General features: G+C 40.2%; 1 protein-coding gene across 1 annotated transcript; it reads right to left on the bottom strand.

Annotated features, from left to right (window-relative positions):
- Positions 1 to 8411: 8411 nt before the first annotated feature.
- LOC124695889 (zinc transporter 9-like) lies at positions 8412 to 14790 on the bottom strand. The gene is made up of 3 exons (XM_047228693.1): positions 14185 to 14790; positions 13903 to 14052; positions 8412 to 8717 (listed from the first exon to the last, which is right to left on the bottom strand). The coding sequence occupies exons 1-3, from the start codon at positions 14788 to 14790 to the stop codon at positions 8412 to 8414; spliced, it is 1062 nt and encodes a 353-aa protein (XP_047084649.1).
- Positions 14791 to 15209: the final 419 nt, after the last annotated feature.

Below are 15209 nucleotides of genomic sequence, written 5' to 3'. Positions count from 1 at the left end.
GGGAGTTCATCTAGCTAATTTAAGAATTAATAGTAAACTCAATTTATCCTGAACATAGTCTAAATAGTATTTGAATTAAATTTTGTAGAATTGGCTTCCGTTTTCTACTTTGCGGTAGGCTTGTAATTGAGATAGAAATATTGTTAAATCTGACAAGTAACTTTACGGACTGGTACCGTATCGTTAAAGAATCAAGAAATGATTAAGTCCTATTGCAAACTTTTGGTAATCCTCAAGTTGCTGATTCGAAAAGTAATGATTTCAATTAGTATCTAAAATTATCTTGTCTCCGTGAAACTTGATTTTCAAATATGTTTGAAAAGTAAGGAGTTGAAAAGCTTGTTTTCAGAAATAAGCAAGGTGTGAGATATATGTGATATCCAAGACCTTATTACAAGATAATAGAATATAATTTAGTGAGACTACATAAACTCATAAGTTTTATGGGAATGTACAAAGGTTGAAGACGCTAGGCGTCCCGATCCTCCAACTAGTTGGGCACTAATGTTATTCGCATATCCATGTAAGCCATAGTAGCTTCATCATGAAGTTGTCATGATTTGATTGATAAAATTATGAGTGAAATTGTTCATCACATTAAAAAGTTACTAATAGTGAAATCCGATACACTTGTCATGAGATGATCAACTTCAAAGTTTGAACCTCAAGGTTATTGGTATTTGACCAACAAGCCTAGAAGTTATTGATGTTGAAGTGATTTCTCAAATATGAGGAAATTCGAAAGAGAAACTACAAAAAGGAATTTGGCATAAAGAAAGAAAAAACTAGAAAGTCTAGCTCAGGTGTATATAGATGATATACATGTTATGAATGTATTCTTTGATTGGTCACACAATGAAGTTCTTAGGTATTTGAACCATATTGGTTGGTATGAGATGTCATACAAAACATCGCAATAGAAGAATACAATGGCCTAAGTGACTGGCAAGGAATGTGGCAATAATGCACGTCTGGAACAAAATAAAGTGTTATTATGTTTGTCGTTGGCATTCTACCTAGCCCTTCAGATTTATAATAAAGAACGTAATAATTGTTATTTTGCTCTGGTCAAATAAAAACAATGAGTTGTTCAAATTATGACCTTACTCCATGTACGATGGATAAGTTATTATAAATCTTAATGGTGAAACACACATGCCTAACACTGACGCTAAAATGCCACAAGGCAAATGATTTAAATTCCACTTATTTGTGGAACCGCCATATAGGTCATGTTAGAAAGGAACGCATGAAGAAACTCCATGCAAATGGATTTTTGGAGTCATTCGATTTTTGAATCGTTTGGCACTTGCAAATCTTTTCTAAAGAAAATGACTGAAATACCGTTTATAGGCCAAGAGTTGAACGGGCAACTAACTTAGTGGAAACATACATAATGATATATGTGATTCATTGGACATAGTTGTGTGCGGAAGATTCTTCTACTTCATGAAAACTTCCAATAATGAATTGAGTGTATATATATGGATATATTTATTCGATGAGGAAGAAGTTTGAAACATTTGAATAGATTCAAATAAATTTCAGCATGAAGTGGAAATCATCTTAATAGAAAAGTCAAACATCTATGATTGGATCATGGTGGAAATATTTGAATTACGAGTTTTAGAGAACATCTAAGAGAGTTGCGAAATTGTTCCACAACTCGCGTTTCTCGGAACACCATAGTTATGATGGAGTATTCGAGAGACGTATCCAAACCTTGCTGGATTAATGATGATATAAAATAAAATAATGCCATTATATTTTGTAGATTATGTTTTAGAGACTACCGCTTTTACACTAAATAGAGCACCATCATAATCCGTTGAAATGACACCATATGAGTTATGGCATGGGTATAAGCCCTAATAGTGCTTTCTTAAATTTTGGTATGCATAGCATAAGTAAATGAGTTTACAACCAAAATCGGATGAATGTCTTTGTTGGTTATCCCAGAGAACAAATTTGGAATTCTTTCCACTATGAAGTCAAAGACAAAAGTGTTTGTCGATGTTACTTGCTTATTTCCAAGAAATTGTTTCTAGCGAAATATTTGAGTGAGAGGACAATGGAACTTGATAAGGTTGATGAACCTCAGCATGATGATCAGAGTAGCGCAACATCGGAAGTGGCTCTGGAAGCAGCCACAACGATCATGGCTCCCATGTCTACAAAGTGTTATAGTCATGAAGATCGAAGTGCCTATTGAACCTTGTAGGTATGGTTTACTTTGTGATCAAATAAATGATTTGTAGATAAAGGATTGATTTTGAACAATTATATACCAACTACATACAAAGAAGCTATGATGGGCCCTGACTCCGTTAAAAATGGCTAAGAGCCATGAAATCCAAGATAGTATCTATAATCAAGCTTGGAGCTTGGTAAACCTTTTGAAGGAATGAATACTTTTTGAAAGTAAATGGATCTATAAAAGTAATAGAATTGAATATAGTATCCTTGAAGAAGCTCAACTTGTCAAAAATTGTTTACGACAAATTTCAAAGAGTTGACTGCGATAAGATTAGATCTTCAGCAGCGATGCTTATAGTCTATGCGGATTGTTCTAGTAATCGCTACATATTTCTTTTATGAGATATGCTAGTAGGATGGCAAAATTCATTACTTAACAGAAGTGTGTATTAAAAGTGTATACAAGATACAACTGAGAGTTTTGCTAGTCTGTAGAATATTAGAAAGGTATACAAACTTCATTGGATGAAGTGAGTATCACGGAGTTGGAATCTTCACCGGATGAAATAATCAAAGAGTTTTTGATTTCATCAGAAACGATGAAGATGCTTGCATTTGCAAAAAAAATAAGTGGGAGCGCTGAGACATATTTATAATACTTTATGTAGATGACATATCGTTGATTATAAATAATGTAATCATGTACTTGATATGATTAGAAGATTTCATTGAAAATTAACTTCAATGAAAGGATATGGACTAAGAACATATTTAGCATCAAGATCTATGAAGATAGATTAAAGCGCATAATAAGTTTAAGTCAAAGTACATAGAATGAATATTGAAGTAGTTCAATATGAAAACGTCAAGAAGGTGTTCTTTTCCATGTGGAGGTTTAAACAAGACTTGAGTGTATTTGACACTCAATGAGTAAACACACATGAGTGAATTTAGATCACGAATAATATGTTCACAATTAGATGTCCTATGTTCTAAGGTGTTATCAGCATATATCAGAATGATTCATATAAATGATCATTGCACAACAGTAAGAATATCCCTGAGTGCTTTGTCAGAGCCGAGGATATAAATATATAAGTTTTATATGGGGTAATGACAAACAAATCATTGTAAGGTGTTACATCGATATTAGTTTGGTCATATATAAAAATAAATTTCAATCTCAATTAAGCTAATGTGTTCATTAAAAGGTAGCACAATGAGCTAGAAAAAGTCTATGTTGGATTTAGATGAGTTCTAAATATTGTGACGGATTCTACAAACGAAGGCAGAGTATCTCATTATCTTGACAATGACTGAGGGTGTTTGAGTTGAGGAGTTCTTTGAGAACTTGGTGTAGTTCCGGTAGTGTCAGAACTATGAATTTTCAGACCGCGAAATTAAGGTTCCACCAGAAGACCAAACATATATGATTAATGCCAACTCGTTTGAAAAACTGGGTAATGCGTAGAGACGCAAATGAATTGAAAAATACATATGTTTCTGAGTATGTCGATTCGTTGATCGAAACCTCTCCCATAAGCAAACATGATAAGCACCAGAAAGCCAAGGTGTTATATCTTTACAAATGTAAACTAGATTATTGACTCTAGTGCAAGTGGGAGACTGTTGGAGATATGCCCAAGAGGCAATAATAAAAGTGTTTATTGTTATATCTTAGTGTTCATGATAAATATTTACTTCTCATGCTATAATTGTATTAACATAAAGGAGTCCCAAGTAAGCCTCTTGTTAAACTAGCTTGTTGATTAATAGATGATCATGGTTTCTTGATCATGAACATTGGATGTTATTAATAACAAGATCATATCATTAGGTGAATGATATGATGGACATACACCCATAGTAAGCGTAGCATATGATCAAGTCATTTAGTTCTTTGTGCTTCAAGCTTTAATATGCATAGTAACTTAATCCTTTGACCATGAGATCATGTTAATCACCTACACCGGATGGATGCTTTGATGACACCAAACACTACTCGCATAAATGGGTTGTTATAAAGGTGGCATTAAGTGTTCGTAAAATATAGGGTTGGGGCACTTGTATCAATAGTGGGATTTTTCCATCCAAATGACGGATAGATATACTCTGGGCCCTCTCCATGGAATGACATCCAATTAGCTTGCAAGCATGTGACTAGCTCACAAGGGATATCATATCACGGTACGAGTAAAGGGTACTTATCGGTAACGAGGTTGAACTAGGTATGGGGATACCGACGATCAAACTTCGGATAAGTAAAATATCGCGAGATAAAGGGAATTGTTATTTTATGTGAATGGTTCTTTTGATCACAAAGTCATCATTGAATATGTGGGAGCTATTATGGATTGCCAAGACCCGCTATTAGTTATTGATTGGAGAGGACTCTCGATCATGTCCACATAGTTTTCGAACCGTACGGTGACACACTTAAGGGTTGATGTTATTTTAAGTAGATATGGAATATGGAATGGAGTTCGGATGTTATTCGGAGTCTCGGATGGGATCCAGGACATCACGAGGAGTTTCAAAATGGTCCGGAGAATAAGATTTATATATGGGAAGTCATTTTCCGGGGTTCGGAAAAAGTCCGGTGTTTTGACTTGAGCTTCTAGAAGGTTTTGGAAGGACCGGAATAGTCCGGAATATTGTGGAAGGTTCCGGAAGTATTCGGGACAACCCGGGCTGTCTAAGGAAGTCCGGAGGGTTCCATAATAGGTGTATCCATGTTTCCTTAAGTCCCCTAAGGCGGATTCGGATTTGGCAAAAGAGTCCTAGTTCTAGTAGGTTTCGGCTGACAAAAACCTACCGGAACTCTGCCAAACTTTGGGGGCAGGTCTTGGACGACCCAAGGACCTTTTCCACCTATAAAAGGAGGGAAAGAGGAGCCCCAAGAGGTCCACAAGTCGCAGCCCAAGCTCCCTCTCCCCAAACCCTAGCCACCCCTTCCTCCTCCTCCCTCTTGCACGACTATGGTGAAGCCCTGCAGGATTTCTCCACCACCACCGCCACCACGCCGTCGTACTAGCGGGATTCCGAGGAGGATCAACTACATCTGCTGCCTGCTGGAACAGGGAGAAGGACGTCATCATCAACACCGTACGCGTGACCGAGTGCGGAGGTGCTGCCCGATTGTGGCACCATCAAGATCTTCTACGCGCTTTTGAAAGCGACAAGTGATCGACTACATCCACCACGAGATCTAATCTCGTTAACGCTTAGCGATCTTCAAGGGTATGATGATCTTCACCTCGTTGCTACCATCTACTAGATTAGATCTTGGCTTGTTATTCGTTCTTGCGGTAGGAATTTTTTTGTTTTCTATGCTACGAATCCCTACGGTGTGGTGCGCCAGCTGTAAGGCGATACCTCCGGCATGTTCCCACCGGGGCGGCTTGGTGCGCCGGGGATAGGCATTTTAGGTGCGCTGGGGATAGCCTAATTCCTAGTAGTGAACATGGGATAGATTCGTTAAGGCATGTCTTCAGATGTCCATTATCTCCAAATGGACGACAATCTTCAAGCATCGATATGATCTTGTTGAGATCTTAGCATGAACTTGCTCTTCTCAACCTTGATAACGATCACCAGTTGATATCGTTCTCTCATGGGCTATATTAGATCTTACTTTTGATGCATGCCCATGGCAAGATACCTAATTCACATAGATAACACAAATAAACATATATGATGGGTTAGTTCACAAAGCACAATTGTCGAATCTTACCCTACCACAACATCACATGATCCAAAGTGGAATAATCTTTATGCTACATGTGATGACCAACTTGAATTTAATCTTCACTCTTAGTCCTGGAAAACCTTATATATCCTCATGCTCTATCATAATATCTTGAGGTACAAAAACTGAGTTCGTAGCACGACAAGTGTCATGGGCAATGCCGTGCATATCGTTGTAGTTTCTCCTCTTATTTTCTCCAAGCATACTGTTAAAAGAAAATTTTGATAGATTTTCAATGTAAGCTACGTGTGGATCTTATCACAACCATGTGAGGTATCATATCATCGTCTTGGTCCTGAAAACATCTGTAGATCTAAGCCAATGTAGGTTTTGCCACTGAATTCATTTGTGAAATCATGCTAAACACATTTTTAATACTGCCAGAATAATTTTTATTAAGATAGATGGACTATTCAAAGTACCGTGGACGAAGCGATATAGGTCAATAAAAAAAAACTTTGCAAACTTAGGTAGTTAGGTTAGAAATCAATTTTCACTATTCCTTTCACAGAGACAAGAAGGTACCGGGAGATTTACATGTTGTAGAGGTTCCTAAGTTTTAGAGAAGTTAAGAGAGAGGCAACGAGAAGCAGATTTCGGTGTAGGAGAAGCGAAGATGAGACCGGATGGAGAAGTAAAGGAAGTGGGACTAGTTGGCACTGGTCTTTTAGCATGTCTTCCATTCTTTTAAGACTGAGAATGCCACACAATTTTTAGAGTTAGGAGAAACCCATGAGGTTAACTATAGTTCGAGAACATGAAAACGAAAACACGTGATGGCTGAAAGGAGTGATTCATCGATCAGGATAGTCATGCATAGATTTGTTGTTTTGTTCTGTAGAAACACATGTATGTGTAAGCATGACTTTTTTTTTGTTGATCACTTGTGTTTAACAGTAACGAATTAAAATAGTTTTGTTAGAAATTTGTTGAATAATTGGGCCATCCGTAGCAACGTATGAATATTCCACTAGTATTTACACGAATTTAAAGAGTAAACCTCTCGATGTCAAGAACATGTAAAGATGTACACACTCAAAAATGCAATAGAAATGCATATGAATTCCATTTTTGATGAACTTGGGCTTGTTAAAAAGCCAGAAACAAGCTCAAGAACCTCACACAGAGAAACAACAAGAAGAAAAAGGAATGGGGGATTAAAATATGGAAACGGTTGGGCCCCTAAGATGACGTGATCAAGTTATCCAACCGAAAACTCCTCTTAATAGTGCGGATATCTATCCTATAATCCGGTCTCCCAACAACAACCTTGAGTCCAATAAAAAGAAAATCTAGCAAGGTCATACCTTTGCCTTGCGCATCCGCTTGATCTTGATGATAGTTCTTCAAGCTCCATTCAAGCCAGAATGCTTCACTCGATCATTGTTGCTTCGTGAAGACACATAGTTTTCTCCCCCATACACCACTACTATGGATAGATTCGTTAAGGCATGTATTTAGATGTCCACTATCACCAAATGAAGGACAAGCTTCAAGAATCGATCTGGTCTTTTTGAGATCTTAGCTTGACCTTGCCCTTCTCAACCTTGATGACGATCACCAGTTGATGACATCCTCTCATGGGCTATATTAGATCTTACTTTTGATGCATCCTCATGGCAAGATACCTAATCCACATAGAAAACACAAACAAACATATATGATGAGTTAGTTCACAAAGCACAATTGTCAAATATTACCCTACCACAAGATAACATGATCCAAAGTGGTATAATCTTTATGCTTCATGTGATGAGCAACTTGAATTTAATCTTCATTCTTAGTTCTGGAAAACCTTGTATCTTCTCATGCTCTATCATAATGTCTTGAGGTACATTGAGAACTATCCATTTGACTGCATGCTCAAATCATGAGACTATCATAACACTGACTTTGAGCTATATCTTGAATTCTTCTCTAATCTTGATGACAATTCTCAAGGTATATCTTTATCTTCATGGCATCCACATTGGAATCCACCATATGAACTACAAGCATTATCTAAGGAATAGTACTTCATATAAACTCAATAAAAATATTAGTCCATAGGGAAATTACCAAAAACACACATAGGGGTAATTTACCCTTACAATGGGGAGCAGAAACTTGCAGACGGTTCCATTAAAAATTTAAAATGCAATCATGCATCACTTAACATACAAACGGGAGGGAAAAATCACATACAATTGTTTATACAAAAGAAAGCACATCAACATGCACTCATTATTTTGATTGTTGTAGTATCAAACAAATATACGTATAGAGTTTAGTGTGTGTCGAGTTTGATCGATATATGCACACATTTTTACGGAAATGATGAAAAAAATCAGAAAACCTCTTTACACCAATAAAAGGGAAAACCTGTTTACACCAATAAAAGAGAAAACCTCTTTACACCAGTAGAAGTGAGATCCTCAACCCATAACTAGTTCAAAGGAATTTAGTATTTGAAGTTGAGGAAGATTTATCATGCCCATGCAGCAAGTATGGACATGAGAGCCGTCCCGACAAGCAAGGAGATGTTTATGATGACCTGCAACCTTCCGTTGTTTTGCACTCTAGGGTTCATGAAATCTTCAGCTAGAAGGTCAACAAGTGCCATGTAGTTTAGAATTCCGGCAGCTGCGGCATCGAGGAGCCCTTGCACGATTAGCGCCCTAGGGCTGTTCTCGTCGTAACCAGATGATATCCCGATTCCGATCACCACACCAAGTGGCGTGGTGAGTGAGAAGAAGAGCGACATCATCAAGACAGACTTTAGTCGGTACCTAGCCTATACAACAGAGGCACGGAAACTTCATTAATCACTTAGCCTTCATTTTCTACCATCGATGGCTAAAAAGGTTGCGAGTCATGTTTTGTATGCCATATTAACGCTTAATTACTATCAAAGTAAGTAAAAAGTATTAAATACAATGTCGGTGAATCATGTGATGTGTCAATCTGTTCGATCTCCTTAAGATTTAAAATTTACAGTTTTGGTTGAATATGCAGGTATTAACTAGAAAATATGCTAGAATAGCCACAGAAAAAGGTGCATTACATTTTTCCACATTCTAGAATATTTTCAGTGTTTGTAAGTCAAGACGTCATTTTAAATTTTAAATTTTCTTATTAAATCACACAAAATGTGTACATGTGCATCAACAAAAAGGTCATAATCTAGCGCGGCGCTAAGCACGACTCAAATTGTTTGGCCTCAATTGCTGGTATAAATGGTTAGATGAAATGGAAGTATTTGTTTTGATATAGATCAGGGACTAAGAAAATGTTAATTCTAAACCCTGGACTATTATATTTCGTCCCAAAACCATGAACTCCGGAAGAAAAAAACCTAAAGTTCGAACAATTATTTGAAATGAACCCTAGGCCATTTAAAAAAAATCTTAAACTACACGAGGTCACCGGCAATTACTTATCTTATACGTTTTCCTAATTAACAAGTTCGTGATCATATTGTTTGATGACTATTTAGGCTCATGGGGTACCTCCAAAAAATTAATATATTATATACTAAAGCAATATATAGAAAATATAAGGAAGACACCACGTTAATCCACATAACTGAAATTAATTAGACGCTTCAATCTATAATTAACCACTTAGATTTTATCCAAAACAGAGATGGTCGACGGAGGCCCGCAAGCGAGTGAGGAGGATTGATAGGAAGCGTTTTGACTCCATAGTGATCAGCACGGCATGGACTCTCTGGAAACATCGGAATGCAAGGGCTTTCCGAAACACGAGGGAGCAGAAGACGGTCAACCAAATGGTGGTCCAGATTAGAGATGATTTTCACCTATGGGAGAGGGCCAAGAGAGGAGGGAGGCTAGATATAGCGAGAGAGTAGGCCTAGGCGGAGGGAGGGTGGAGTGTGTGTTCTCAGTACCGTGGTGCTGATCTTGTATATTGTTATACTCTTTCCGCGTGCTCTCGAAAAAAAAAGATTTTATCTAAAAAGATGGAGTCTACATCAAAAAAATAAAATGGTTGATCTCGCGAGTCCCGAACACGCCTCTTCCTGGGATCTGCTGCTGCCAGTCACCCTGCCCACCGTTCCTCTAGCAACATCTTCCACCTCCTCTTGTAAGCTTTATCATCCATCGGCCTTCCTTTGTCACGTTCAGTGGCAATGGCAAACATCACTCTAATCTTCTCCTCCGTTTGTTTTTTGCCTGATTGCGTTCTGTTGGCCTAGATGGCCAGATCACCTCTAAAGTCTTGATGCCGACCGTCACGGCTTTGTCTGACGAACTCGCCACATCTTCTCCGCCAGCAGATACCAGCATGATGCATCCCTGCCCTAAGATGCATCAATCATGCATATTCTGACTTCCTACATACGTGCACTGCAGCACGATACATGCACTCACATGCACCCATCCATGACATATTCTTTCTTTAGTGCTATTTAATGCCACCGTGCCACGAGAAAATCAGTGAAGAAGATGTGCCACATGACCACATCAACCACCATCATCAGCATTTCTATCATTGTCGTCAACAAGATCAGGCAACAAGAGAGTACCGCATCAGTTGATCAGACCGGCTTTGTCTGACGAACTTGCCACATCTTCTCCGCCAGCAGATACCAGCATGTTGCATCCCTAAACCAAGATGCATCAATCATGCATACGCTCACTTTCTACATACGTGCACGGCTGCACGTAAATGCACTGACATACACCCATCCATACTAGTCTTGATTTAGTGCTATCTACGGCTACCGTGCCATGAGAAAGCTAGCGAAGAAGATGTGCCACATCAGCCACCATTATCACCATTGCTACCATTGTCGTGAATAAATCAGACAACAAGAGAGTACCACATCAATTGATCTCAGGTGTTAAACGCTAACCATCTGACATTATCACATTGGTATGGCCGCGAGAAATCAAGGAGCATTTGATTGAGAATGGACAATCGAATCACAAATTAGGTTTCAGCTTTGTTGGTAGCCTTTTAGCCAATATGCAACTATATAGTCAGGTAACACATGTATACAATTCTTTGTTAATGGTTGTAATTATATGTGAGAGATCTATCAGCAATATTGCATGTTGGGTAGGTTCAATCCAGTAGTCATTGCAATTTAATTGATATGTTTCAATATGTTACATATTTAAAGAGGTCAAGTTTGTCGAATCAAGAAATTATAATTATGAAAAGAAAATTAAGGTATATGACTTATGCAAATCTACGATGTTGATTTATTTAATATTTGTAATTTGTATGATTTAAAGCATGTATGGTAGATAGTGTGTATGGTTTTTCAATTGATTTAGAGCACTCTGGTTGGTGTTAGAAAGTTTCACTATGTTCCATTGCGTTTTGAACACATACACAAAAGTTACACTTATTAACATGCACTAAAAAAATAATGAGAACCATGATAGTGGATCTCGCCGCAATCCACCAAGCGAATTCCTCGCCGTCAGGGCATTGTCTCCATTGAAGAGCTTTCCCATGTCCATGGAGTCCGTAGTCTAGAGCAACGATGGAGTTGCCATCATTGGAAGTCACACTACCTCCCGATTCGGCTAAGAAAGGTGTTGCACGATGGTGTTGTTATCGTTGATGAACTTCATCGACCACCATGATTGGCATGCATATCTTCAATTGATATGTGCATCCCAATCGACCCTCAACCTAGTGGGATAGTTGCGGCGAGTAATTTTTGTAATGCAGTAGTTGGCATGAAGTGACCTGGTAGCTCATGTATCTCAGGGCTAGGCAAGGTCCCTGCTGCGCCGCCCACCTGTTTATGCACGACTCGTCTTACCTTTCGTCGCCGCGCGCACGGGTCACCACCCCACGGGTGAGCCACCCACCCGCTTCGTTTCCGCCATCATCCGCCCATGGCCGGCGGTGCTCTTTTGTCTACGTACAAATCCACACCGCCTGTGCATGGTCACCAGCGAAGGACCCCGTCACTAAGATTTTTTTCTGCCTACTCCTTTAATTATCTGGTACATCTTCCTTTTAGTTATGCGCATGAATTTTAATTACATGCACGGCAGCCGGCAGCCCTCACAATCCCTTCCATTTATAATTATTATCTCACATGGTAACATATATAGAGAATAACCAAGCAACGATGCGGATGGGTATTTCCGACATGGCTTGCTCATAGGCAGCTTTGTAGTGTATATAAACCGGCAAGGCTCGATGTAAAAGAGCGGTGGTACTAAAAACCTATTTTCTCGCGTGGAGACTAAGAGCTCATTTGATTCATAGGATAGGAAAATCATAGGAATAGAAAAAGCATAGGATTGAAATGTCATGCCTATGTGAATCCTATGGAAACATGAATTGTGTTGTATTGTATGAATTATGAAAGGAATTTTACATGAGATATGACCTATTTTTTTCTTATAAGATTTGCACTACAAGAATCCTATATGATTACTTCATCTAAGGTAAGGTATGTTCCTACGAATCAAACAACCTATATAGCAATTTTTTTCATAGGATCCAAATTCTCAACAATTCTTATACAAATTTGATAAATAAAATGAGCCCTAAAACCTGTTTTCTCGTGTGGAATCGCTCCAGGGCCCTGGTGCGAGGCGTCCGACTGTGCAAGGCCCAAGAACTGCAACTGGCGAGCGTGACAAGTTTGATCGAAGCCAGCCAACATCGGGACAACAGACGACTTCCGTTGGTGGGAGAAAGAAAATCAACCGATCCATGCAGTTTTGTAGAGTAGTATTATGTAATTTGGTGGAAGGATAAATTCGTCCAACCAAATGTTGGACCAAGGAAACAATCCTTTCTTTATTAGTAGGTATAGAATAATAGATGAACCTTTGAAGACTAAACCACCCTTCAAATTTTAACTTGGTTATTTAGTGTGGTTTTGCACCATTGAAGTTGCAGAAATAATATTTTTCATGTCTTTACCTGGATAATACACACGCAATTTCCGTTGAATGAGAGAAGATTTGCATGCCTTATTTATTTTCGTACTAGGCTCCCACCTAGATCCGCCATCGGCACGGTTGCCGGTCGCTCGGAGGTGCGTGGGGAGACGGCGCATGCACTATGTCGGCCTTGGGCCGGAGCATGCGTGTGATTCATGCTTAGGCTTGCCTTGCCTGCTCTTCCGCCGGAGGGGGTCGGCCGGCGGGCGACGGCGTGGGGGCTTGTTGATCAACCTAATAAAGGTGGTTGTCCTAGGGTTACTCTTGTGCGAAGATGGATACTTTCCTTAGGCCTGTCCTATTTGATCTGGCCAGCGTGGTGAGTTCCGGAAGGCTCCAGCGGCGAATGTAACAATGCACCTTATGTCTGGAGTTTGCTGCATCGGGTGATATTCGTTCGTGCGTACCTATGCTATTATTCTGACCGTTTGGTTATGGAGGGAGCGGTGCCAAGCTCTGTTCTTTCTTGCCACTAGGTGATATTTTGGTCTATGATGAAGTAAGAGGCAGAGAATATCATGAAGGATGGATTGGAGGACTAGTAATGGAGGTTCGACTCTCTGCGCTGTTGAGGGACTTGCTTGATGTTCTAGATTTTGCAGCAACAACATGTAAGTGGGGGCGACAGCACAAGTGAAGTTCAGAGTCTTACCTTTGATGGTGAAAATTCAAGGTCCGGTATTAATTGGTTGTGCGTGGCAATGAACTTGTTGAAGGCATTATTTTGAGAGCGGTGACTATCTTCAGGGTGAAAATTTAAGATCTTTGATCGAGCGACGACGTCGCTTGAATCTTTTTTCTTTTGTTTTTAAAACTGCGTGAGCAGGGTCTTGAATTTGAGATCTTGGCTCTGATACCATGAAAGATTGCTGCACTAGCCAATTGAACCAAAAGTCCAAATTGATGGAAAGAGACTAGGCAGTGTATTTATATTCAACATCACAGACTAGATGTAATTGATATCTCTTGATATTAGTATATTCCCTTTATCGAAAAAATGAGGGGAACCGGAGACTAATGTGGAGAAATACATACCTGAACAATGCATCCGCCAAGGCCTATCCCTTCGAAGAATTGATGAAAAGTTAACGCGACCACGAGTGGTTTGATCGCGCTAGCACTCTCAGATGCGCCTAAAGACATGCCGATTATAACCGAGTGCACTATGATCCCCAGCTCCAGCACCTTCACATACAACATTGCATGAGCAAGCAGGGAAATTAGCCAATTAGCATCTGTAACAGACGCACACAACGTGATGCATGGACAGTTTAGTTACTCTAGCTAGCTAGTATGGACGCATCGATCTATCTGCACCTGTGAAATGACGCGGTGGCGGATGAGCTGCGCGCCGTCGTCAGATTCCCCCGCGAACGAAGACGACGCGATGGCGGCCGACGCGCCGTGGAAGTGACCGCCTTGTGTATGATCGGCGTCGGACGCTTCCAGGTACCCGGCGGCCGCGGAGGCCTTCTTTGCGTGGGCGCGCTGGAAGTACCCCGTGGCGATGGTGTCGACAACTAGAGTGGCGATGGCTGCAAGCATGGCGACGAATCCAGCGAACGGGAATTTCTGCCACGGCCCGTCTACGAGGCACGGCGAGCCGAGCCTCTCGAAGGCTTCTGGGAGGATGTGTACGAAGGACGTGGCAAGGATGACCCCCGCAGCGAAGGCCTTCACGGCGAAGAACAGGTCCGTGTCCGGGCGCAGCGCTGGAAACCTCCGTCCAAGCGAGGGGATGCCGCAGCCTGCAGCGCTGGCCACAAGGATACAGAAGATGGCGATGATCTTGAGCTTTAGCGCGCCCGCCTTGTCGTGCTCTTCCTCGCTGGTCTCGCACTCGCACTCGGCGTGGGCAAGCAGAGGGAGGGACGAGACAAGGAGGAGAAAGCACAGGGCGGCAAGCTTGAGATCGGCAGCCATGGTTTTAGTTGGAGGGATCAAAAGAATGGTGATCGACCTACCGGAGACGACATAGACACGCTTATATAATATACGTACAGAGCTGCCAGTAGCTCTGGACTTGGTCATCAGGGTATGAACTGGAAAATATAATGGAGATATCACTGTCAACAACTCAACCTGATAGCAAGCGTAACGACTTAGGGCTCCTTTGATTCAAAGAACCCCTTAAGAATTTTCACCTTTAGATTTTTTTCCCTATATATATCGCTTGATTCTTAGGATTAGATCCTCCCATAGAATTGCATTGAACTATGTTTTGAAAGAATATTTTCATCCACGCAAATCTCATGTTGCAATTTTTCCTTATTTTTCCTACTTGAAAAAATTTCATGTAGGTTCTATACGTGATACTCTAATCACGTGTTTGAGAATCCCGC

The sequence above is a fragment of the Lolium rigidum genome, chromosome 3, assembly GCF_022539505.1.
Source record: "Lolium rigidum isolate FL_2022 chromosome 3, APGP_CSIRO_Lrig_0.1, whole genome shotgun sequence".
NCBI lineage: Eukaryota > Viridiplantae > Streptophyta > Magnoliopsida > Poales > Poaceae > Lolium > Lolium rigidum.
Note: the sequence above shows the minus strand (reverse complement) of the source record. Positions and strands in the feature narration are given on the sequence as shown.

Coding starts and splice junctions, on each gene's coding strand:
- LOC124695889 (XM_047228693.1), bottom strand. CDS start 14,790: ATGGCTGCCGATCTCAAGCTTGCCGCCCTGTGCTTTCTCCTCCTTGTC. Junction 14,053..14,184: donor GCCACCGCGTCATTTCACAG/GTGCAGATAGAT, acceptor TTGTATGTGAAG/GTGCTGGAGCTGGGGATCAT. Junction 8,718..13,902: donor TTGGCGGATGCATTGTTCAG/GTATGTATTTCT, acceptor TCTGTTGTATAG/GCTAGGTACCGACTAAAGTC.